Raw genomic sequence first — 26,858 nt, 5'->3', positions numbered from 1 at the left:
CCCATTTTGTCCTCCACTTTTAAACTACATCTGTCTAATTCCCAGATGATGTTTGTATTTGTCTGTTTAACTATGTCAACACTCCACAGGTGGCTGTAGTCACGCTGGGGACACACACACACAAATCGGTCTATCCTTCTAGCCATCGTGTACAGCTGTTAGTGTGATTATGTGATTATGTGGGTGTATCTTTTATTCAGCTGGTCTCAGGGGCTGTGGAGCCCCTGAGACCAGCTGAGTGTGCTCACAACAAAATCATTCCTATCATGGAGACAGACTAAAACCGCAGGGACAAGCAGACACATAGTTAACAAAGATGAAGTCATTCTGTTTAACTGAGCAGTTGGGGAATAATACTGGGTGGCCAAAACATGAAATAAAAATCAGAGGCTGAGACATGAGACGACGAGGAGGAAGATGAAATTACACCAAGAGAAGAAGGGGATGGTAAAAGAGAGGCTCCACAGAATCTGTTAAATCATTTTAAAAAATAACAAAAGCACAATTTAGAAAGCTGGAAAAAAATAATATGATTGAAATGCTGTGAAATGAATGATGAAGAATATGGAACCAAGTCAAACCATCATCCCCCTGAGGCTCATTCTCTGTGCCGCTGAGTCAGTACGAATGTGAGTGCCCCCTTTGGGAAACTGGAGCAACAGCTACTTCAGCTCAGAGGAAGTTGGGAGTGAGGCTACAGGCTGAGAACAAAGCAGTGATGTCAGAAAATTTCAGCTTCTGGGAAAGCAGCAACTTTTGGCATTCCCTGGAATTTTTCTTCACATCCTGGAATTTACACATCCTGGGAAAAAAAATCAGCTCTTTTATATTTGACCCAGAGCTGTTCCTAGCTGAAAAAAATCCAAATGTAATTACTTACACACCAAAATACACTGAGGGAATCATTGTTTTAATATAAAGGATTTAATCTGGCTGTAGGTATTTCAAAATAATCAAGATGGACAAAGATCTAATTGAATTTGATGGACAAAAATAACCCAATGGCACATCAGTGGTTTCAGTTTAGGGTGCCATACTAATCCTAATGTACACACACAGATAAAGTAATAACTGCTTAACAGCAGAGACATGGTGGAATGAAACTGGAGGGGTGGAAATCAAGAGGGATCGGGGAAGATAACTAAAGTAATGGGCTGAGAAAAGGAGACGGTTTTGATGGCTTTGCAGGGAAACCCAAAATGGACCAAGGCAGACTAAAGAATTCCCAAATCCACATTCCCAGGGCCAAAAGGCACACACCTATAGTGCTCCTGAGCTTATCTGTACATCCTGCACTGGTGAGTACCTGAGTCAAACACTAGCTCTTGTTGGATCAACATCTACTATCCTTTCTCTCACTCCAATTAACAACTCTGCTTTCTTTAAACTGCCAGTCTGTCTCTGATGAAGTCAGTGGGTGAGCAGGCTAATCGGTCACTAGGTTGAGTATGTTAGCGGCAGCAAGCAAGCCTGGTGTCTATAAAGGCGATTGCAGGGATGATGTGGACCCCCTGGAGGGCTAGATGTCATGAATAAACCACATGAAATCAAACGCCCCTGCTGGGTCAAAGATGACGGACGACATTCTTATTGTTATCGTCTTCTCTAACCAGACGGTGAAAGTGAGGCAGGATGATGTCCAGCAGATGAAACGGCCTAAGTTCTACCAAGCCAGTGACATCGCTGATCACACGTTCCTCAACGAAGCCGCGTCTCGGAAAACCTTCACCGCCACTATGTCAGCGCAAGGATCTACATAAGCAAGCTTCACAGCACTGAGTAATCCACAGCACCATTAAAAAGCAGTCAAACCATAGAAAAAAAGCAGTATAGGAACAGAAAAGCCTTTTGTAACTTAGAGAATTTTATTACTTTTGGTTTTCAATGTGTTATTCAATATGTTTCCCATCAATCATAATCAATCATAAAGATTATTCACTGCGCAGAGAATTAATCACGCCATGTGGTTGATGCATACCCCCCCCCCTCTTTTCTGTTCTTTTGCCATAATGGTTATGCAAGCTTAAAATGATTTAAGATTATTCATACAACTGATGATTTATTTGATGACAAACTATAATTTATCACATTTAACATTAAATCTACATGTGTAGCTTTGTACTACTTCTTCAGTTAGTAAAAGTCTGAAACCTTCCAGAATGCCTAGAAGGGGTAACACCATGTAATCCTCAAGTTAATAAATTGTAACCTTGTAATTAATCAAACTTCATTAACAAACCGTGAAATTGTATCTTATAATCTTTGTTTATCTTTAGTAAAAATGACAGCTTGTGATGACAATGCAAAACAATTTTTACATTATGTGTTAGTTATTATTGGTTATAATTCCGATCAGTCGTTAGCCCGTCCTGTTTATTTGTGGTGCAGTGCTCCATAAATCTGTGTGGATTTGAGGATAAGGGCCAAAAGGCATATTTATGCTTTACAAAGTCCTTAATAAGCTCAACTTCAGATGTAACTTCATTAAAAAAAGATTCAAACAATATTCATGTATGCTTTACAAATAATTTATTATTCATTTGATATTTGTTATAATAGTTTTTTCATGTTTACAACCAAATAATAACCAATTAGTAAACACGATTGTTTGTGATGTATTATTTGTGAACTATAAAATCCTCCTCCTACTAATAAGAATAATAATGATTTAATTTAAGAATTGTAAGACGTGACAACTTCTTTTCCCCCCATAAACTAGCTGATGCCCATCTGCATCTGCCTCGCAAGTTTCAGTATACATTATTTTCATGTTTATTCAATTCAATTTTATTTATACAGCGCCAAATCAGAACAACAGTTGCCTCAAGGCGCTTTATATTGTAAGGTAGACCCTACAATAATACATACTGAGAAAAACCCAACAATCATATGACCCCCTATGAGCAAGCACTTTGGCGACAGTGGGAAGGAAAAACTCTCTTTTAACAGGAAGAAACCTCCGGCAGAACCAGACTCAGGGAGGGGCGGGGCCATTTGCTGCGACTGGTTGGGGTGAGAGAAGGAAGACAGGATAAAGACATGCTGTAGAAGAGAGCCAGAGATTATTAACAAGTATGATTCAATGCAGAGAGGTCTATTAACGCAGAGAGGTCTATTAACACATAGTGAGTGAGAAAGGTGACTGGAAAGGAAAAACGTTTATGTTTATCCCAGTAAAGCTTAAAAAAATAAAAAAATTCAAATTTTTTGTAAATGGGTTGTTTATTGAACCCATTGACGAAACAAACAAACAAAAAAAAGCATTAAATACTAGTTTCCATATATGATTATTAATTTGTGTCATATTTGCTACATCTGGCATTTCATTTGCAATGTACTGCTTAAAAATAAATTGTGCAATTATGATGATACATTGATGATTTAGAATTATCAAAAGTATACAAAAACCTCATGTATCATATCTGATACATGAGGTTTTACATACAGGAGGTTGAATTACACTAAAAATGTAACATTTATTTTTTTAACACAGTACAGGAAATAGCATCAACATGTAAAGGTGCCACAAAGTTGAAAAACTTTCCATCATGTTTTAACATCATTGACCGAGCATCCTTAAACCTTTAAACCCACGTCTGGACATGCACACGCCTCTTCTGTGTGACAGTCAATCCATATAAATGGCTTTCTATCTATGGAGCTAAACTGGCCCAGATATACAAGGCGGAGCAGAAACGTGCAAGTGGCCTGTCGTTACGCAGTTGTATGTTTTAAGACGGCAGTTGCTGGAGGTGTGTAATCAGTGTGCCGTGTGATGATTTGTTAGGGGAGTAGAAAAAGGTTTTGCGGCATCGGGACAGCTGTCTGTGTTGTTCACAGTGCTGACGGAGGGAAATCAGCAGCAATTACTCTCCTCTCTCACACTCACTCTGTTTGTCTGCCCCCTTTCATGTCCTGTCATCGCAGAGCGCGAGCACCAGTCTATGCTGATCACGTAAGGATAACACGCGTGTTCCTGTTTCCGACTTTGAGCTCCCTGCAAAATCATGTACACCGTGTAATCACACCGTTCTTTTGATCTCTGGTCCTTTCCTATCAGTGGGGAATCTGGTGCAGGCAGGACTGAAAACACTAAGGTTATCCAGTACTTTGCCAGTTTTGGAGCGTCCGGGAGCAAAGCCTCAGACTCCAAGGCTCAAATAATGGGCATTTGAATGTTGCTGCTTCCAGGGCTCAGTGGAGGACCAGATCATACAGGCCAACCCAGTGTTGGAGGCATTTGGTAAACCCATCAGGAACAACAACTCCTTGCACTTTGCAGGGATCAGATTTTAAATAATCAGATAAACTATTAATGTCTCGCATGAAATGAAATAGAAAAATTGTTTCCGAATATGTGCGTCTGTTTTCCTTCTAAGGAAAGTTCATCCTCATCCACAGCTAAGCCGGCTGGCGCTGACACTGAGACCTGTGAGTGGATGTTACTCTTGCATTACTTCTGATCAGGCTTGTCAGTGTCAGGGGGCCTTGTTAAAAATAACACGCCTTGCTTTTTATGTGCCGTCGTCCGTGACATGAAGATGTCACGCCGTGACAAAACATCAAGTGAGAAATGAAAATAATTTGGATAAATGGGCCCTTATGAATTGCGTTTGTCTTGGTGCTAGATCTGCTCGAAAAATCAAGACTGATTTCCCAGCAGGCTGCCGAGAGAGGATCTCACATATTCTACCAGCTCCTCTCTGGAACGAAACCAGAGCTCAGAGGTAAAGCAGATAAATCTGCAGTGGATAGAATTAAAATGACTGAATGTGAAACGACAGACTGGGGAAAAAAACATGTTTTAATAATGTCATATGCTGCATGCTAATATGCAAGAAAATGAATAAATAACAATTTAAAATTCAACGTTTTAAAAACTAAAACACTTGTAGCGGTTTTAAAAGCAAAGGCTTGGTTTGTGTGCATATATGCAGTTTCACTCTTAGGAGATTATTAATCCTATTAGGCCAAGATCCAGCAATTCATTCTTGTCCTCTGTAGTAGACATGAGTCTACATGACTTCTACATGACATCAATCATCATTAATTCCTGCTGTACTGTCAAGAGGAGATCCTGGGCTTTCTATTGATGCCACATTTGTGGAGGTTTCAAAATGACGGGCAGTGCAGCTTCCACATTTTACAGCAGCAAGGGAAGTTAAGTGATACAGTGTTTGCAAATATTATGTTTCTATTGCTAAAAATCTAATTGTTTCTTCTACATGTGACTCCAAACATCATCCATCCATCCATCTTCATCCGCTTTGTCCGGGGCCGGGTCGCGGGGGCAGCAGCCTAAGCAAAGAGGCCCAGACCTCCCTCTCCCCAGCCACCTCCTCCAGCTTATCCGGGGGAATACCAAGGCATTCCCAGGCCAGCCGAGAGATATAATCTCTCCAGCGTGTCCTGGGTCTGCCCCGGGGCCTCCTCCCGGTGGGACATGCCTGGAACACCTCACCCAGGAGGCGCCCAGGGGGCATCCTTGTCAGATGCCCGAACCACCTCAGCTGGCTCCTTTCGATGTGGAGCAGCAGCTGCTCTACTCTGAGCCCCTCCCGGATGGCCGAACTTCTCACCCTATCTCTAAGGGAGAGGCCAGCCACCCTTCGGAGGAAGCTCATTTCTGCCGCTTGTATCCGCGATCTCGTTCTTTCGGTCATTACCCACAGCTCGTGGCCATAGGTGAGGGTAGGGACGTAGATCGACCGGTAAATTGAGAGCTTCGCTTTTACACTCAGCTCCCTCTTCACCACGACGGACCGGTGCAGCGTCCGCATTACTGCAGCTGCAGCCCCAATCCGTCTGTCGATCTCCGGCTCCCTTCTCCCATCACTCGCGAACAAGACCCCGAGATACTTGAACTCCTCCACTTGGGGCAGGAACTCATCCCCGACCCGGAGTGGGCACTCCACCCTTTTCCGGCTGAGAACCATGGCCTCAGATTTGGAGGTGCTGATCCTCATTCCCGCTGCTTCACACTCGGCTGCGAACCGTTCCAGTGCGAGCTGGAGGCCCTCACCCGATGAAGCCAACAGAACCACATCATCTGAGGCCACCAAAGCGAAAGCCCTCCGCCACTTGGCTGCGCCTAGAAATCCTGTCCATAAAAATTATGAACAGAACCGGAGACAAAGGGCAGCCCTGGCGGAGCCCATCACCCACCGGGAACGAGTCCGACTTATTGCCGGCAATGCGAACCAAGCTCTTGCAACGGTTGTATAGGGATCGAATGGCCCGTAGCAATGGGCCAGACACCCCATATTCCCGCAACACCTCCCACAGGACACCCCGAGGGACACGGTCGAATGCCTTCTCCAAGTCCACAAAACACATGTAGACTGGTTGGGCAAACTCCCATGCACCCTCAAGTATCCTGGAGAGGATAAAGAGCTGGTCCAGTGTTCCGCGACCAGGACGAAAACCGCATTGTTCCTCCTGTATCCGAGGTTCGACTAACGGACGAACTCTCCTTTCCAGCACCCTGGCATAGACTTTCCCAGGGAGGCTGAGGAGTGCGATCCCCCTGTAGTTGGAACACACCCTCCGGTCCCCTTTCTTAAAGATGGGGACCACCACCCCGGTCTGCCAGTCCACAGGTACTGCCCCTGATCTCCACGCAACATTGCAGAGGCGTGTCAACCAGGACAGCCCTACAACGTCCAGAGCCTTCAGGAACTCGGGGCGGACCTCATCAACACCAGGGGCTCTGCCACCAAGGAGTTGTTTAACTGCCTCAGTGACCTCGCCCCCGGAAATTGGCGGGTCATTCCCCTCATCCCCAGACTCTGCTTCCTCCTCGGAAGACGTGTCAGTGGGATTAAGGAGGTCCTCGAAGTATTCCTTCCACCGCCTGACAATTTTCTCAGTCGACGTCAGCAGCGCTCCGCCAGCACTATACACAGTGCAGGTAGAGCACCGCTTTCCCCTCCTGAGACGTCTGACGGTTTGCCAGAATCTCTTCGAGGCAGTCCGAAAGTCTTTTTCCATGGCCTCTCCGAACTCCTCCCACACCCGAGTTTTTGCTTCAGCCGCTGCCCGAGCCGCATTCCGCTTGGCCTGTCGATACCTGTCGGCTGCCTCCGGAGTCCCACAGGCTAACCAAGCCCGATAGGACTCCTTCTTCAGCCTGGTGGCTCCCTTCACCTCTGGTGTCCACCATTTGGTTCGGGGATTACCACCACGGCAGGCACCAACCACCTTGCGGCCGCAGCTCAATGCAGCAGCTTCGGCAATGGAGACGCTGAACATGGTCCATTCGGACTCAATGTCCCCAGTCTCCCTCGGAATGCTGTTGAAGCTCTGCCGGAGGTGTGCGTTGAAGGTCTCGCGGACTGGGGCCTCTGCTAGACGTTCCCAGCACACCCTCACTACGCGTTTAGGTGCACCAGGTCTGTCCAGCGTCTTCCCCCGCCACCTGATCCAACTCACCACCAGGTGGTGATCAGTTGACAGCTCAGCCCCTCTCTTTACCCGAGTGTCCAGAACATATGGTCGCAGATCTGCTGATACGATTACAAAATCGACCATCGACCTACGGCCTAGAGCGTCCTGGTGCCACGTGCACTTATGGACACTCTTATGTTCGAACAGGGTGTTCGTTATGGCCAAACTGTGATTAGCACAGAAGTCCAATAACAGAGCACCGCTCGGGTTCAGATCAGGGAGGCCGTTCCTCCCAATCACGCCCCTCCAGGTCTCGCTGTCGTTACCCACGTGAGCATTGAAGTCTCCCAACAGGACAACAGAGTCTCCAGGTGGAGCACCCTCCAGCACCCCCCCCCCCAGGGACTCTAAGAAGGCTGGGTACTCTGAACTGCCACTCGGCGCATAAGCGCAGATGACAGTCAGGACCCGTTCCCGACCCTAAGGCGCAGGGAACAAACCCTCTCGTCCACCGGGAAAAACCCCAACGTACCGGCAGCAAGCCGAGGGGATATTAGGATACCCACCCCAGCCCGCTGCCTCTCACCAGGGGCAACTCCAGACTGAGACAGAGTCCAGCCCCTCTCCAGGAGACTGGTTCCAGAGCCCAAGCCATGTGTAGAGGTGAGCCCGACTATATCTAGCCGGTACCTCTCAACCTCACGCACTAACTCAGGCTCCTTCCCCACCAGAGAGGTGACATTCCATGTCCCTATTGCCAGTCTTGGCAGCCGGGGGTCAGTCCGCCAGGGCCTCCGCTCCTGGCCGCCACCCGGCACACAATGCACCCGACCCCTATGGCGCCTCCTGCGGGTGGTGGGCCTGCGGGAGGATGGGCCCATGTCTCCTCTTCGGGCTGTGCCCGGCCGGGCCCCATGGACTAAGGCCCGGCCACCAGACGCTCGCCCTTGGGCACCCTCCCCGGACCTGGCTCCAGGGCGAGGCCCCGGTGACCCTATCCCGGGCAGGGTAAACTGTTCCCTCGGTGTCCTTTTCATAAGGGTCTTATGAATCGCTCTTTGTCTGGTCCCTCACCCAGGGCCAATTTGCCATGGGAGACCCTACCAGGGGGCAAAAGCCCCCAGACAACATAGCCCCTGGGATCCCTGTGACACACAAACCCCTCCACCACGATAAGGTAGCGATTCAAGGAGGAGCTCCAAACATCAATTTCAGAAATATACAGAAATTATAACGCTTTCAAAACAAAGCTTTTAATCTGTGTTCTTTAAGTGTTCTTTCACTGTTTTCTCTGTGTGATTGTAGGGTCTTTACCTTACAACATAAAGCAAATTCAGGCACCTGTTGCTGTGATTTGGCTCCATATAAATAAAGTTTAATTGAACAGTGGACAGCAGGACTTACTAACTCCCATTGCAATATGTCCGTGCTTCAGAAGGCAGAGGTTTGAATGAGGAACAAAGGGTTTTAGTCAGAGCTGTAGAAGGGGAGTCAGACTTCTTGCTGTCAGGGGATGAGGCGGAGGAGGGCCAGACATTAGAGCGGGAAGGTGAAAGCTCAGAGGACGACATACCAGCTTTCAAGGAGCCTGCGCAGGGACAAACTGACAACGCTCGCCACTCATTATAGATAAAAAGCATCGTGTAAGATAGGGCTCTGACGTTTTTTCACATTGCAATGTGTAGAAGTGGAACACACACACACACATACAATAAAATAAAAGTTTGGTTTCTTAAACTATTTGCTTTGCTGATTTATATAATTAATATATTTCCCAAAGGTGCACTAAATTCCAGCTCTTCTTTCCATATCAGTTCTGTTTCAAACCTCCTAAAATTGGGTTTAAAAAAAGTTTACAATATGAAAAATTAAAAGTGGGACATTGTTGCCCACAACCACCAAAACTGGAGGCTCTTTGATTACATCAAACAGTTAATAAGCAACCAGGTTTTTTTGGGGAAAAATGAGTCACAGCACATAAAACTACAAGAAGGTGCTGCTATCTGAAGGCATCTTTAAAACTGAAAGCATTTTTTAGCATGTGTATGTTCACAGTATGACTCGGACATCCTCCATCCAGACCCAAGTCAAGTACCCTAGCTTACACAATATAATGGATTCCTGGTGTCACGTTTTTGTCCCTGCGCAGGCTTCTCAAAAGCTGGTATGTCCTTCTCTGAGCTCACACCTTCCTGCTCTGATGTTTGGCCCTCCTCCACCCCATCCCCTGACAGCAATAAGTCTGACTCACCTTCCACAACTCTGAGTAAAATCTTTCCGCCTCACTCAGCCTTCTGTCACATCCACGGTGAGGTGACATAACAGCACAGCTTTAGGTGCCTGTTAGCTGCTGAATGCAGTTTGACCAAAAAGCTTGACTAAGAGAAGTTCTTTTTAAACAGGGTTTTTGTGTTGAAATGTGTTTCTTTCATTTTTAATTTCCACAGTTTTAATGCTCATAAAATAAAAAGGAATGTTACCAGAAAAAAAATGAAAATATTATTACGTTAAATCATTTTGGGATATCATGAAGGACAGACTATCCCTGGGTCTCAGAGATATGTTCTTGTGGCTACTCTCTGTTTTCCCAAGGGGTCATGGTGGTGAATTTATCCACATGTTTGAGTTGACAAATTTTGCACCAGTTGCCCTTGTGACACAACATACATTTATCCAGGCGTAAGACCAGCAAAAAGAATACACTATCTTGTGATTTGTTCCTCTTCTTGGTCTCAAACCAGGGGTCTTTTGTGTGTTAGTCAAATGTGTTAGTCATTACACTGTGGAGCCACCAAATCTATTTTAATAGGATCAGTTTTTTAAGCTTTCTAGAGTCCCAGTTTTGAAAAAGTGCCACCTGAATTACTGATTCCCAAAACAAAAACTTGCAGGAGATACCAGTGCAGCTGTAAGGTAGCAAGTGGAGAGTTCGAGGTGTAGCTCAGCTAATTCAATGGAATAAATTTTAAATGAATTTTAAATGCATTTACTTCAATAAGTTGTAACTTTAGTAAATGAAAAGTAGTCAGCAAGCAAGTGAGTAGACTGCTGACTCAGTAACGTAACATGGTTGGAGTAATGTTAATTATGTTAGCTTTAAGACTCAGGGAGTTAAAAGAAAATAGCGAAACCCACCAAAAGCAGTAGATTAAAGGTTGAAACTAAAAGTAAAGCAATACACGATTGAATAATTAAATGTGAAGGGAAACAGCGAAGAATGCGTATCAATATGTAAAACCGCTACAAAGCTCTGGATAAACAGATCCAAATAGTGGCTTAACACAAATTTAATATGTCTGAAAAATACTAAAATACAAGTATAGTTCAGCAGTTCAGATGGATGTAGCCAATGTCACACCATCTGTTGATTTGTGGACTCGTATTTTACATTTTGAACCAGTAACTTTACTTGGAACCAGAAGTCACCATGTTTGGCCAAGTGGGTCTAGCGCTATCTAGCTAGCAAACCTCATGAAAAGGCAAAACCACTGTTTGTAGCTTTTACTTATTAAAAGACTGAAAAATTGCAGTTTCATTCACCAAACCTGGAGGACAAATGTCTTAGGGGCAGTTACAACAGGGTATTTACTTATCAGTTAAGAAAAAGCAGCTAGTCTTGGCTACCTGCACCCAATGCTCATGCTAACAGAACCCCAAAGTGGACTTGTGTGGCTGGCTGAAACTGAACCAAGCAAATGTATAAACCTTACTAAACTATGGACCCATTTATTTAACTATCGTGTAATTGCATTAAAAACTCAAAAAGGCAAATAAAGCACCAGTTAGTGGTCTAATTTATCTGTCACGAAGGACTGCAGACAGCTAGTAGCTAGCCTCCTTGTTTTTATATACCTGCTGATCAAAGTAACCGCACCCCTAATGTTAAACTTTAATTAAAGGATTTTTTTGTAGCAGGCCATAAACAGTTTTATTTCTATTTTTTTGCTACAGTTAAACGTATTTGGGTGTGCTGATGAGTTTAAGTTTGTTTTTTGAGTCTAAAGGACATACTTTAAGAAATCAATATTTTATCAAATCTTGTAGTGTAGTAACTGTGGTGTCTCTTTTCATTATAACAAAAAGGTAAAGTATCATTACCTTACCCGAAACAGTGTGGGTGTGTCAGGGAGTCACTCTGGTGGACAACGTGGACGGCGGCGAGGAGCTGCTGCTCACTGATGTGCGCTCACTCCTGTGCTCACACTGAAAGCTTTTATCTTTCATTCAGAGTTTGTATATAACATTTGATTATGGAAACGTACTGGACTGTTGATGGTGCTGTTGCCTCTTTTTGTACAGCTTTATTGTGATACTTTGTTCCCAGTACGCTCTGTTCTCTCTGCTTGTGTGTCCACAGGAGGCCTTCGGTGTCCCGGGCTTCACTCCTGAGGAGAAGATGACCGTGTACAAACTGACCGGAAGAGTAATGCACTTTGGAAACATGAAGTTCAAACAGAAACCCAGAGAGGAGCAGGCTGATGTGTCTCCACTGAGGGTAGAGAAAGTTTACCTCCCTCTCTCAAGTTTACCCCAGTTCTTCTCTTTTTAGCTCTCTCCTTCTCCTAAAACATGCCCTTCCATTTTGACATACAACCAAATATTTTTTCATCCACTGCATATTGTTTTTTTTTTGCTTCCATTAATCAGAGTCTTGGCAGCAACCTATTTTTCAGCTGTGTAATTAGATCCTTGTCCTCTCTCTCCTCTAAAGTGGCTGACAAAGTTGCCCACCTCATGGCCATCAACTCCGGGGAGCTGCAGAAGGGCATAACACGCCCCCGCGTCAAGGTTGGCAATGAGTTTGTGACCAAAGCTATGAGATCACTTCAGTACTAAAGGTCCTTGTGATTACTTATTTAACAAAGGTGCCGATGGACTCATTCACATTTTAAAGATCATCCAATTTTCAAGTCAGAACCAAGACCAGTGTGTGTACTCCATCGATGCTCTGGCAAAAGCCACCTATGACCGCATGTTCAAGTGGATGGTGACCCGCATTAATAAGACACTGGACACCGAGATGCAGCGGCAGTTCTTCACAGGAGTGCTGGACGATGCTGGGTTTGAAATCTTTGAGGTAAGCTTTAAGCAGAGTGGTCTCGATCAGAAGCTACAATATGCTACTTCCTCTTGTCAGCTCGCAGGGTCATGCTCTGTGCTTTGTCTCCAGTTCAACAGCTTTGAGCAGCTGTGCATCATCTTCACCAACAAGAAGCTGCAGCAGTTCTTTAACCACCACATGGAGCAGGAAGAGTACAAGTAGGAGGGTCTTTGTGGACTTTGGCCTGGACCTGTTGCAGAGGGTAACGCAAACATACTCTCAGAAACGCTGTGTGCACTCACGGGGCATTATTTCCACCTTAATGTATTTTATCCCCCCCTCCAGCCTATTGGGATTTTATCCGTCTTGGAGGAGCAGTGTGCGTTTCCAAAAGCAACAGATGCAACTTTCACAGCAGCTCTGTATGAAAACCACCTGGGCAAGTCCTCCAGCTTCCTCAAGCCAGAAGGGGGGAAGAAATTGGCCAAGGCCCACTGATGCACTATGGCGGCACTGCAAGTACTTCTTAAGAGATTACTGGCTGGTAAATACACGAATGGCTCCAAACATGTGTATGTGATGGAATAAAGTTATTTCAAAATGCTTCTGTCAATGAAATCAATGCTAATGTGTGACTTTAAGCTGTTTTTACTAGGGGTGCAACGATACACAAAATTCACGGTTTGGTTCGATACTTTAGTGTCACGGTTCGATATTTTTTCGATACAAAAAAAATGTTCATGCCTTTTTAATTTGTCATTTATTAAAATTATAAATATATATTTTAACTCAAAAGTACAGTTTTTAAATTTAACCCTAACCCTTGTGCATGTTTTTTATTTTGACAGCGAATGCGCACCTGCAGACCACTTATGTGCAGCCCTGGTTATTTAGCTCGTCATATTGCAGCCACAGAAATTATTTTGTCCATGAAACCATAAAGCTGCACTTTCTTTTTGCCTTATAGTCTGATTTGTCATAACTTTTCCGTTTTGTGGTAAGCTTTTCTTTGGCTGTCACTTCTTCACCCTGACCTGTCTTATTTGGCTCAGCAGAACTGAAATATATATCCTGCTGCTTTTACACACGCACTCACATAAGCTCAGCGATTCTCTGCGCGATCAACCTCTCACATGTTTAAGCTTGCTGCGGGAGATTTCACTTGTCATGTTTGTGTAGTAAGCTACCAATTAATAAGACGATGTCAGAGGAATTGGTACACTAATTATCATCACTCACAGATCAGTGCTGTCGCTCTCTATACACAGTTCGCGCGATTGCAAAGTGAAAGCAAAAAACAAGAGCAAATTCAAACGCGATTTCAATATGTCACATATTGACAGTGGCTCACCGATGCCAATGACATAATTACCCAGCTACATTTCTGAAAGAATGCAAAAGCATTGACATATATTTTTGCTTCCTACGATAGGCCGACGGGCAGGGCAGAGATAGATTTTGGTAGCCCGACTGGAAAAATCGCTAGCCCCAGGACGTTGGGCTAGCGATATTGCAAGCCCTGTATCTGATTGAGGAATCACTCATCTTTGGAAAAGAGAGTTTATTACAGAGAAATGGCTCTTTCCAAAATAAAAGCTATACTATACGCTTCTTCTGGGCTATATTCTCAGCAGCATATTAAACATATCAGGTCCCCATAAGGAGACTCATGTGCTAACGGCTGTCTAAATGACTCGGGTAAAGTTTGTAGCATGCGTGCTTATTGTTTTTGTCTGCTTCCACTTGTCTTTGCACTAGGATGCTGTCGGAGTAAATGTGCAGTCATATTCGTTGTGTTCCCACTAGTGCTTTCAGGTTAATCTCGTTCAAATGACCTTAACGCCACAACACGGCAAATCTCCGTTAACGAGCTACCCCTGATCGCCCCGTGCATGGGGCTAGACTGCCAACACGTTAACGAGCTAACTGCGCTAACACACTAGCTCCCACCAATGTAATTGAGCATTGCGTGGCACATCCAACATACTGTTTTACTTTAGTCCATGACTCGCTTACCTTCAGGGTCATACGTCACATGAAAACCAAAATAATTCCAAACGCCAGATCTGAATGAGGGTGGGGAGGTTCAATTTGCCATGTTGCAAGGAGAGCTTAACTTCTGTCTCGCTAGCTTGCCCTGCGCTCTTCCTCCTGACTATGCTGTCTGTGTTGAGCGCTCAGTGGATCTGCGCTCGACAGTGCAGCCTGGCGGAGTAGTCAAACGCAGATTCACTGAGCGCTCAACACAGACAGCATCGTCAGAAGGAAAGTTGATAAAATAAATTACAAATTTTGTATTGTTCGATACATATGCGTACCGAACCGAAAGCACTGTATCGAACGGTTCAATATCGATACGAATATCGTTGCATCCCTAGTTTTTACCTCTCATAGGTGGGCTACAATATAACAGCGTGGCTGGATAAGAACAAAGACCCCCTGAGTGAGACAGAGGTGGGACTCTTCCAGAAGTCGTCAATGCCCTTGCTGGCCCCTCTCTTCAAAGAAAAGGACACTTCCGGAGGATCCAAGAAACAGAAAAAAGGGTCTTCCTTCCAAACCGTCTCCAAATTCTACAGAGCAACTCACACAGCCACAGGAACAAATACACATCTGCAGATACTGCACGATACCCATAAAGTAACAGAGGGTAAAAAAGGACTTAAGGACAATACAAAACGTAAAATTCAAGAAATAAGAACAATGCAAATGTCATAGATTGCTCATAGTCTACCTTTAACTACTTATGAACAACATAAGTTGTTTCTTGTAAAACAAAGGGGGGCTCTGTTATGGAGCGGCTGTGTGCAGACAGGAATCGTGGACCCAAAAGTGCAGACACTGAGAGGCACCAAGTAAACTCAAAAAACAGCTTTAATGCTGAACTAAAAAAGAAACCAGAACTGAGACTTTAAACATAAACTCAGGCACGCAGACAAAACACACAGCAAAATAAACGGTAGATCGCAACACAGAAACACAGGGCTTAAATACACAGAGGGAGCAATCAGGGAATGGGTAACAGGAGGGAAACACAGCTGGGCCAAATCAGGCCTATCGAGACAAGGGGAAGCGAAACCAGATACATTAACCTCAGACAAGGACCTTCAAAATAAAACAGGAAACATGACACAGACTAAACTAAAGACGCAGACTCGCACGCACTGCAACAAAGGGAACAGAGACGTGGGACCAGGGCAGACACAGACACTGACTGGACACGGGGATATAGCAACTAAGGATACACAGAGACGCGAACTAGACAAGGGAATACAGCTGACAGGGGAGACAGAGCAACTAGAGAAGACAGAGACATAAACTATAAGACAGAACTCAAAGAAACCAAAGACTAGAAATTATAAATAATATAATAAACTCAAAAACCCTGGGTCAACGACCCAGGCATCCTAACAGGCCCAGCAAAAAAAGTTTGGGAACCACTGTCATAGACATTGGTGAATAATTTTAGTTTCCAAATCTGATCTTGGTATTCGTGATTTCATTCTTTATTGTTTGTGTTTCAAAGGTGTGACAGTCTTCTCATCCTGCACCAGCATGCCTGTAGTGGGGTGTTAGAGGGAAAGGATTTCCTAACCCAGAGTTCAAACCAAGGTCTAACTACATCTGTATTTATCCCAATCATTCTAGTGTATATACACATACACAATGTAACTAGAGTTTAGTTAGTTCGATCCCAACAGAGCACTTCAATCTTGGACTCTTTACCTTAAAATAAGATAAGATAACTCTTTATTGTCATTGCACAGTCATACATAGTACAGTAGTACAATGAAATTGGAAAACTGTCCTACGTCGGCACTACATATAACACAACACGACACGATATGCAGTGTTGGGAAAGTTACTTTTAAAATGTATTCCATTACAGAATACAGATTACATGCCCCAAAATGTATTCTGTAACGTATTCCGTTACTCAATGACAGTAACGTATTCTGAATACTTTGGATTACTTAATATATTATCATGCTTTTTACAACAACGTGAATGTACTATTGCTGTGTGATTTATTACTATTACTGAAGGTCCGCGACTCCGAACTGTAGTAAAGGGACCTCTGACTAATACGGCGGGGTCCCTGTCGGCTCATAGCCGAAAAATAGCTTTACTTTGTTGTGTGGGTCAACTTTTTTTGACAGAGACAGAGAGAGGCGTTGAAAGGCTGCTCCAACGGAACTTATTGTTTTCGGAGGAAAACACGAACACGGTGTACAGTCGAGTCTTAATAGCTTACTTAAAACTGGGCTCGTCAGGCACTCTTCTTGGCTGAAGTGGTTATTATTACATTTACATGCTTCCAGCTGCCGTTTTTCCTCGATGACAACTCGTACCTTTCTACTCCCCTTTTTCTCCCTCCTTGCGCTCACAGACCCATAACGTGTATGGCAGTCCATTCTCCCTGCAACACGGACTACACTGCCCATGATGCTACATTGTTTAGAGCTATGCTTGTAGCATTCTGCCTGTTAGCTTAGCACAACAACAACAACGAAAAGGCGCTCTCTCACCCAGGAAACACACAGTCGCAGAGAGAGAGAGAGAGCGTCGCCCTGTAACCATGGCAACCGTAACGCTGCCGCCTGGAACAACAGCACGTAGCTGTCAAACAAAACCCAAACAGTTCTGACCCGCGACAAAATGAAACAGGAAAGTACCGCAGTGTAATCCATTTATTTCAACAAACTGTATTCTGAATACCACCTTTTTAAACGGTAACTGTAACGGAATACAGTTACTCATATTTTGTATTTTAAATACGTAACGGCGGTACATGTATTCCGTTACTCCCCAACACTGACGATATGACACATCACAACGCAACAAACAACACAACACAGTATATTAACTTAGTATAAAAAAGAAGAATAAGTGTATGTGTATTGCACACTGTTATTATTGCACATTAATTATTATTGCACCTTGTTATAAATATAAATATTATTATTGTTATTATTTTAAACATTGTTACCTCCCCCCTAAAAAAGTCCAGGGAGGTAGCCAGTCAGGTCAGCTATTCGCATTGATCAGGGCTAAATACACAGAGTCCTCAAGTCCTCAAGTCATGCGCGGCTCAGCTGGCTGGAGTGTTCACACACATCTTCAACCTTTCCCTCTCTCTATCTGTAGTCCCAGCCTGCTTCAAAATGGCCACCATCGTCCCTGTACCCAAATCCTCCACCATCTCCTCATTGAACGACTGGCGACCTGTAGCCCTGACCCCCATCGTGAGCAAATGCTTCGAGAAGCTGGTCAGGGACTTCATCCGCTCTGCACTACCCGACTCACTGGACCCTCTACAGTTCGCATACCGCCACAACAGGTCCACTGATGATGCCATAGCCCTGACACTACACACTGCCCAGTCACACCTGGAGAAGAGAGACACGTATGTGAGAATGCTGTTTGTAGATTATGTAACGGAGCGAAGGTGATTTTATTTCCACAGTGTCGTTTTTTTTTAAAGGAAGGAAACCTTCCTCCAAACGGACAGAGCAGTGGAGCCGCCAAGGGAAAGCACACGATTAAAAAACTGTATAATTAAAATATAATTTATTATATTTAAATAGTTAAAAATGCAAAATGAATTAAAACAACCTTGGCCAAGGGGTAACACAATAAAAAGCAATAAAACACAACATTAAAAGTCCAGTGGCATCCGCCACGATATAAAAGTCACAAAGAACTAAAAAAGTCCAGCGAAGTGATGTAAAAGGGAAACCCAGCGGAGTCCTCGCCTTCCTCCCCGCATTCCGCGTCCTGGTACGCTGAAGAAAGGGAGGGAGCGGCAGTCACTATTCTTTTCGGCAATTTTCATTCAATAAAAGGGGCTAAGTCGAAGACTTACCCCGGGTGGGCAGAGCTCTCAACTCCGCCCGCCGCTTCTTTAAAACTGCAAATCGGCACCAGCTGTCTCGCCGCCTCTGCTCTCCCGCAGTGCACAAGCTGGGCTCTCGTTACTACTGCCGTCCGCCTGTTCGCTCCGCGTCGCTGGTGCTGTCCGTCCTCCTCGAACGCCAAGCTCCAACCCTCTTATGTGTCACTCAGCACTCTGTAAATTACACTGCCTTTCCTCTCAGGTGTGTCCAATTAGTAAAAATGGGGAAAGGCGGAGTCTCTCCAGGACAATTTGACGGTATAACCAAAACATGCAATCTAAATAAAACACTGCACAAAATATAACCAGTACATGCAATATAAAAATATAAATAAGTACACTTCACATTAAAATACAGCACAGCAAAACAACATCCGTCCTTCCCTGGATGACATCTACAGCTCAGCATTCAATACCATCGTTCCCTCGAAGCTGGACAGGAAACTGCAGGATCTAGGACTGAGCAGCTCCCTCTGCAGCTGGATCCTTAGCTTCCTGTCTGACAGACGCCAAGTTGTCAGACTGGGCAGCATCACCTCATCCCCCGTCACACTGAACACTGGTGCTCCACAGGGGTGTGTACTGAGCCCTCTCCTGTACTCACTCTACACCTACGACTGCACAGCCACTAACAACTCCAACATCATTGTGAAATTTGCGGACGACACTACAGTGGTGGGTCTTATCACCAACGGTGATGAGACGGCCTACAGGGAGGAGGTCAGCGCCCTGACCCACTGGTGTCAAGACAACCATCTCACCCTCAACGTCGCAAAGACAAAGGAGTTGATAGTGGACTTCCGGAGGTGCAGAGAAGTACACACCCCCATCACCATCTGCGGCGCTGCTGTGGAGAGAGTGAGCAGCTTCCGGTTCCTTGGTGTACACCTGGCTGAGGATCTTACGTGGTCAGTACACACAAACAAAACAGTGAAGAAGGCGCAGCAGCGCCTCTTCTTTCTCAGGAGACTGAAAAGATTCGGCATGAGCCCCCGCATCCTCAGGACCTTCTATCACTGTGCCATTGAGAGCATCCTCACTGGATGCATCACCACCTGGTATGGCAACAGCACCGCCTACAACCGCAAAGCTCTCCAGCGAGTAGTGCGGTGCTCTGAACGGATAATTGGAGGTGAGCTTCCCTCCCTCCAAGACATCTACAGGAAGCGCTGCCTGAGGAAAGCGGGGAGGATCATCAAGGACTCCAGTCACCCCAGCCATAAACTGTTCAGACTGCTTCCATCAGGAAGGAGGTTCTGCAGCATCCGGTCCCGTACCAGCAGACTGAGAGACAGCTTCTTCCATCAGGCCATCAGACTGCTGAACACGTCATAGACACCTCAGCTTCACTACTGGAACTTCAACATTATGCACTCCATACTGTACAGTAATGCCACTGTTTTGCACATGTCTCAACTCTGTATATTTTTATATATTTTATTTATTGTTTACTCTATTTAAATTGTAAAATATGTGTATACACACACACACACACACACACAGAAAAACATTTAGTATACACATCCAGAAATTTTTTTTTGCATATACTATTATATATTGTACATATATTTATTAGTTTCAGATTTAGCCATTCGTATATTTGCCTGTTTATGTTATTGTATTTTGCACAACTCTGTTGCTTGTGAAGCTCGCACACAAGAATTTCACTCACATGTACTGTGCCAATGGACCTGCACATGTGATGTGACAATAAAAGTGATTTGATTTGATTTATTGCCCTGTTGTAAAAGCTGTCCTTGAGTCTGTTTGTCCGGGACCTCAGCAGCCTGAACCTCCTGCCAGACAGCAGCAGCTTAAACACCCCGTGTCCTGGGTGTGTGCAGTCCCGTAGGATGCTGCGTGCCCTCTTGAGACAGCGAGTGCTGTACAGGTCCTTCAGGGAGGGAAGAGGATGTCCAATGATTTTTTGGGCCATATTGATGACCCTCTGGAGTGCCTTTCTGTGTGCTGTGGTGCAGCTGGAGAACCACACACCGATGCAATATGTCAGCACACTTTCAATGGAGCAGCGGTAGAAGACGGTCAGCAGCTCCTTCTTCAGGTCCATTTTTCTGAGGATTCTCAGAAAGTGGAGACGCTGTTGGGCCTTCTTTAAGACCGCAGAGGTGTTAGAGCTCCATTGGAGGTATATAAAGCGCCTTGCGGTGAAAGTTGTTGTGATTTAGCACTATATGAATAAAATAAAGCAATCATTTGAGTGTGATCATATTTTTTGTTACTCTTTTCCCTCTCTGGTCTTCTCTGTACTATGTCCAGGTACTATATCCTCAACACCCACATCATCCTCAAGGGACTTGCTGACAACAAGAAGGCCTCTGAGCTCATCCTAAATTCCATCGGCCTAGATAACATGGAGCCACTCCAAGGTACACCACTATTACAAAGACCCAGAAGAATGAATGCTACAATATTCCTTTGCTTCAATAAAATCATACATTGTCTAAATTTTCTTATGATTTAAATCTTCAAAAAGTACAAGTGATGATTATGACTGTTAAATACTATCTACTATTGGCATCTGGTACAGATATAGTATAGTATATAATATTGTAGTACTAGTATAATACTGTCTGTAATATGTTCAAAGCTGTTTATCTAAAGACTGACCATAGGTCTTCTTTTTTTCTATCATTTCCTTTTTTCTTTGTCTTTCTTTTTTCCATCTTTTGCTTGTCCGTGTTTTCCTCCCATCCTGCCAGGATTCTTTTTCCATGCGGGCATCCTGGCAAAGCTGGAGGACATGCGTGATGAGCGGCTGGCAACGATCATAACCATGCTGCAGGCGCAGCTTAGAGGATTTCTGATGAGGATTGAGTTTAAGAAGATGCTGACCCTCAGTGTGTGGATCTGTTTGTATATGCATGCATGCACAGTACTGTAGCCGTTTTGGTTGTTCTTTCTGCATTTATGTGGCGCGTGTTATGTAGAATTGCACTGATGGGTATCCAGCACAATGTGAGGAAGTTCCTCCAGTTACGCTGCTGGGGTTAGTGGAAACTCTACACTAAGGTCAAATTTTGAAATTACTCCTCTTGACAAATGATTAATTATCATCATCACATTTTCATCATCATATTTCTTGCTTTGTGCCGACAGGTGAAGCCCCTGCTGATGGTCAGATGTCAGGAAGAGACCTTCAAAGCTAAGGAGGAGCTGAGGGTGGCAGTGGAGAAGGTGAAGGGACTGGAGAGCTAGATTAAAGATCTGGAAAGAAAGCTTGTCACTCTGTCACAAGAGAAGAATGACCTTGCCCTGTCATTGGCTGCAGTAAGTAGATCATTATGTCTACACACAGCACTGCTTAGCAGATGTTTCTGTGCATTTATGCTATATTTAGAGTCCTGCAAATTAAATTCCTGTAGTATATTGGAAATCTTTTTTCTGCAAAGTAGCACAGTAAAACAACCAATACAATAAAAGGCTGATGCCTTTGTTGTTTCTTTAGTGTAAAGGATGCTTATGAGCCAATGTTTGTGCTTCCCATGTGTTACCGTTACATCAGGATAATACATATTATACATCTTTAAATCGCTTTGTTTCTCTTGTGCCTTTGTCTCTCTGCAGGAGCAGGACACAGTGGGTGATGCAGAGGAGCGCTGCACACGGCTGATGCACCAGAAGGTCCAGCTGGAGGAGACTGTGCAGGTAATTTGCAATACAGGATCTGTACTGTGTTACAGACGTCTTTAGCATCTACCAGTAGAGCTCAGTGGAGGCCATTTGGTATAATCTGCAGTAATACAGCAGCAAACAGGATAAAGGGAATTTTTTTTGTCAGTAATAATAACTTGGATCGCCAGTATATGTGAATATAAATGGAGTAAAATTTAATGTTGGGATAACTAGCAAAATGGCCTTGTGTATGTTTAGCACATACACAAGGTCGAATACTCATTAAATGAGGTCATTATTATTTAGAGCTTTTCATTTCTTGGAATCCACAAAAAGTCTTTTTTTTTCTTTTTCTTTTTCTTTTTCTTTTTTACAAACAATTGTGAGTTTAGGATCTAAATGAGCGCCTGGAGGAAGAAGAAGGCAACACAGCGTCTCTTCACAACCAGAGAAGGCAGCTGGAGGGGAAACTGCATAAGCTGAGGAGAGACCTGGACTCCCTGGAGTCTACACTGGCCAAGACTGAGAAGGAGAAACAGGTTAAGGGCACAGGGAACAGGAGTGTAGCAGCTGATGAGATGTAGCTCATTTGCATTTTCTGTGCCTGCAGACATTTGGACAAATAACCACAAAACCAGGAGATTTGATGCAGAATTTGAAGGTTATGACTAAATGCTGGTGACCTGTCCAGAGTGTACCCTGCCACTTGACGAATGGGAACTGGCATATGAAAAGTGAGAGAGGGGACAAGAGTGCTCTCTCTCTCACACACACACACACACACACACACACACACACACACACACACACACACACACACACACACACACACACACACACAGATTTACATTTATTTCCTGGACACTTGCACTTGATAAACAAAACTTTCTTCCTTGAAAGCCTAACCTAAAAGTAAACTAAAATTTGTCTTCATCTCAAAATTTAAAGCCCGACATTATAGATACATGCTTTTTGTCTCATCATATTGACCTCATCTGTAAGTATAACATAGAAGAAGATAAAGGTTTACACCATTTCTACATATATTTGTGTATGTTCCTGTTATCTACAAACTGTCAGTGGAAATGGACCCTCTTTCATGTTCTGCTGTGTCCATTTGTTGTGTGTTTAAAGGAGAGACTTTGAAATTATCAACACGAACTAGAAGGAGGAGGATGAGCAAGCTCTCAGCACCACGCTCACCCAGAAACTCAAAGAACACCAGGTTGGTGAAACTACAATAGCTTTTTATTTTCACTATATTCTTAATAAGGGTTATTTGAAACTGTTCCTTCTTCTGTCAGGGCTAACAGGGTGTCAGAAGCACCGTACAAGATGCACACTTTAGCAGTTGTAGATGCTATTTATGCAAAACCTGAACTACAATTGTAAATTATTTTTAGCAGCACAGATGGCTGTACTAGTTGGTCTACTGTTTATACAGAAAGTTCCAACACTCTGAGTCTGGTGGTCATCTGACCTCTCTGACGGCATCATCATGAAGCTTAAATTTCTATTCATCCATTAAATGTCTTACCAACAGTTGGAGGATTGTTCATTTTCTTTTGGCTGCTCCCGTTAGGGTGAGCCACACATCATCTGCCTCCATCTCACCCCATCCCTAGCATCCTCATCTGTTACGCATATCCACTATCTGTCCTCTGCACATGTCCAAACCTTCTTCTAAACCTCAACCGGAGGAGTCAACCGGAGCCGTCTCTCTGATGTATCCTGTCCATCCTGGTCACTCCCAAAAGAATCATAGCATCTTCACGCTACAGGATGAATTCTAATAAATACACTGATAAAAGTGAACTTTTATTGGAAGTGAAGAGAAAAAAAGATTAAAGCTTGGTGAAAGCAAATGAAAGCTAACCGGACGGCTAAAATGACAATGATGGGAGCAAAGAAGCATTGCAATGTGAAAATTTGGAAATAGGAAAGTGAGAAGCAAAAGAGGATAAAGAGCAGTGATGATTAATAGTCTGGCTTTAAAGACGCAAGGTTTTTGCTGTGAGTGCTTATGCACGCGTTGATTCGTTTTCTATCCTCTTTCAGGGACGCATCGAGGAGCTGGAGGAGGAGCTGGAAGCTGAACGAGCCATGAGAGCCAAGGCACACGGACAGCTTGTATCACAGCTTTACCTAGCAGTTTCATCTTTGAGAGTCTATTTCAGTCCAAACGTGATACATACCTGACCACTACGCATATGAATTCAAGTAAAAAATACGCAGACATGTGACATTATGCTACAGCTAGAGAGTCAAGTTGTTTTCCTGTTAGGTAGAGAAGCAGAGAGCAGAGCTGTCACTAGATCTGGTGGACCTCAGTGACAGACCGGAAGAAGCGGGAGATCTCAACGCCACCGTGAAAGCTGCTCAGAAAGCAAAGCTAGATCTTTAGACTCTTGTGTGCTTAACTCTTTCAAAATAAAACAGCCACAAACATAGACGCTCAGCCACTCTTATAGATGAACTCTGAGGCCCACAAAGTGGAGGACAGCGTGTCGGAGGCAAACACTCGCCTGGCTGAGATGGAGCACACTCAGACAGAGCTCAGTGCTGGCAAAATCCATCTGACTGGTGAGAATGCGAATGCATGCGTTACTGTTCCTTGTTGAGCTGGATGCATCATGCATTTGCCTCTCCACCTCTCCATCCAGACTACCTATCCACAGGCTCATAACTCAGCCTGGTGAATGCCCTGCATGATCTCTTGCAGTTAAAGGAGCAGCTGGATGAGGAGTTAGAATCCCGTGGGGAGATCCAGCGTCTTGTGTCCAAGCTCACTGCTGACGTCACCACATGGAGGAGCAAGTATGAGACGCCATACGCCGCACCGAGGAGCTGGAGGAGACCAAGTAGGTTCAAAAGAATTTTAAAAAAAGAGTCTTATGAATCATGACAGTGATAAAATTTTAATTTAAATTCCACTCTGGTTCTTTCCTCCCACTCTCTCCCAGGCGCAAACTTGCAGTGCATCTCCAGGAGGCTGAGGAGGCAGCAGAGGCGGCTCAGGCCAGAGCTGCCAGCCTGGAAAAGGTCAAGCAGAGGTTGCAGGGAGAGATGGAGGACTTCACTATAGACATAGAGAAGGTACACATGCACAAAAACAAAATCTCAATGTGTACAGGACACAGAAGCACCAGAGGCTATTACACGGCAGAGGTCATGCACATGAGGTTAGTTGCTAACAAACAAATCCAGCAGAGAGCAGTCAAGAGGCAAAATTCCAATAAACAAGCAAAGTGTTTTCAACAGCACTGGAAACAAGAGCAATGCTGGAACGTCTGATTATTCAAAGCTATTACTTAGAAACTTAGTTACCCAACTAATTTCTGATCCAGTTATCCTCACCTTTTGTGTGGATAATGCACTTCTTTATTATATTAATGCTTTCTGTAATGATATATCAGCAACAATTAATAATAATAATGAATCTAACTAACTGAGTTTGCTATGTCTGCCTTTGTGTAAGCAGTCCAATGCGGCAGCTCTGGATAAGAAGCCGGGAGTTTTCGATAAGATGGCAGCCGAGTGGAGCCAGAAGGATGAGGAGCTGCAACTGGAACTGGAGAACAGCCAGATGGAGAGCCGCTCCTACATGATGGAGATCTACATGCTGGAGACGGAAAGCCAGGATCACTTGATGACTGTCTGCAAGGAGAACAAAACCCTCTCAGGTGCTTTCTAACTTGTCCATTACAGCTGATCATAACTTGCAAGCATTTGAAGAAAGGAAAATATGATTCTCAGTGATTAACTGTTGTGTTTTTATTTCTGTGCCATTTCGTTTCAGAGGAGATCAAGGAGTTGACTGTCAGCTTGGGGAAGGAGGCCGCAGCGTCCACAAGCCAAGAAGAACGTGGAGGTGGAGAAAGAGGAGCTGCAGATGACTCTGGAGGAGGCTGAAGCTTCACTGGAAGTTGAGGATGTGCCTTATTTTCCCAGTGTTTTAAAAAATATTATGATGTTATTTAGAAAGGTTTAAGATTTGACATGTGACATGAGTGAAAGAAAGCAGACACAGTGTGTGTGTGTGTTTCCAGGTGGAAGAAGGTTGGTGCTGGAGCTGGCAGCTAATTTGTGTGTTTCTGTAAGAATAGCAGGCCAACAGCAGCCTGTTTAAATACATGAAGACCATCCATGACCTGGACGATGCTGAGGAACGGGCTGAAATGGCAGAGATGACCCTGACAGGAAGTGGTGAACAAGGTCTTAAACTATCAAAAGTCTTTAACATCACTGATAGTCATAATCAGTGTAGTCTTAGGAAATAGCCTGCATGCTGTTGATGTTTTTGCTGATGTGCTGTAAATGTACTGTATGTGTTTTTGTGGAACATCGGGTTTGGGGCTTTGGTTGTTGCTCTTAAAGTTTTGCAAAACTTTTAGATCCTGTATTGTCGATTAACATAGCAGAAAAATGTTTGAAATGTTTTTCTGTACATGTGGAATGTGATTTATATCATCTCAGCGTTGGTGCATAAGCCCTCTAGGAAGGAGTGGTAAAGCTGTGGTCTCACGTCAAGGATAGAGTCCACCCTCGCGTGTGAGTGTGTGTGACCTGCTGCAAAGTTCAATAAGCTGCAATGAAGCAACTTCTTGAGCACATTATTACTCTAGTAGCAGAAAATTTGTATCTTATTGTATTAATTTATTTTTTCCTTGTAGGTGATTCAGATTTGATCGACTTTCCTTTAAAGTGGTAGCGTTTAAAGTGTCTACAAAAGATTCTGACAAATGGCTCCTTCACGTCCTGAAATGTTACATGAAATGTGTAATTCAGTTCAATTTCATTTCTAAATCTGGACTACTTTGAAGTTCAAGTTCGTGGCATTGTATTAACACACAGTGCCAAAAAATTCTCCTTTTATAGGTGCTCACACTTGCCGATGATCAG

At 44.1% G+C, this 26,858-nt stretch overlaps 1 protein-coding gene across 1 annotated transcript; it reads left to right on the top strand.

The window, feature by feature from the left end:
• Window positions 1-1,571: 1,571 nt before the first annotated feature.
• Window positions 1,572-26,236, top strand: LOC146633398 (myosin-16-like). The gene is given in 39 exon segments (XM_085351850.1): window positions 1,572-1,707; window positions 1,710-1,750; window positions 3,595-3,763; window positions 3,928-3,955; window positions 4,061-4,154; window positions 4,192-4,307; window positions 4,391-4,431; window positions 4,629-4,727; window positions 8,822-8,935; window positions 9,536-9,694; window positions 11,499-11,566; window positions 11,744-11,868; window positions 12,072-12,199; window positions 12,297-12,463; window positions 12,557-12,654; window positions 12,656-12,689; window positions 12,773-12,920; window positions 12,923-12,942; window positions 14,822-15,051; window positions 15,954-16,006; window positions 16,009-16,039; window positions 20,601-20,710; window positions 21,044-21,178; window positions 21,268-21,353; window positions 21,441-21,611; window positions 21,909-21,989; window positions 22,349-22,536; window positions 23,091-23,181; window positions 24,015-24,071; window positions 24,241-24,324; window positions 24,428-24,545; window positions 24,548-24,775; window positions 24,778-24,817; window positions 24,920-25,052; window positions 25,438-25,639; window positions 25,756-25,773; window positions 25,776-25,805; window positions 25,808-25,890; window positions 26,063-26,236. Coding segments are annotated over 39 exon segments (4,128 nt in total).
• The last annotated feature ends 622 nt before the right edge of the window (window positions 26,237-26,858 follow it).

The sequence above is a fragment of the Diplotaxodon limnothrissa genome, linkage group LG4 (assembly GCF_057381915.1).
Source record: "Diplotaxodon limnothrissa isolate DT_005_m linkage group LG4, D_limnothrissa_male_GT1.1, whole genome shotgun sequence".
Taxonomy (NCBI): Eukaryota; Metazoa; Chordata; class Actinopteri; order Cichliformes; family Cichlidae; genus Diplotaxodon; species Diplotaxodon limnothrissa.
Note: the sequence above shows the minus strand (reverse complement) of the source record. Positions and strands in the feature narration are given on the sequence as shown.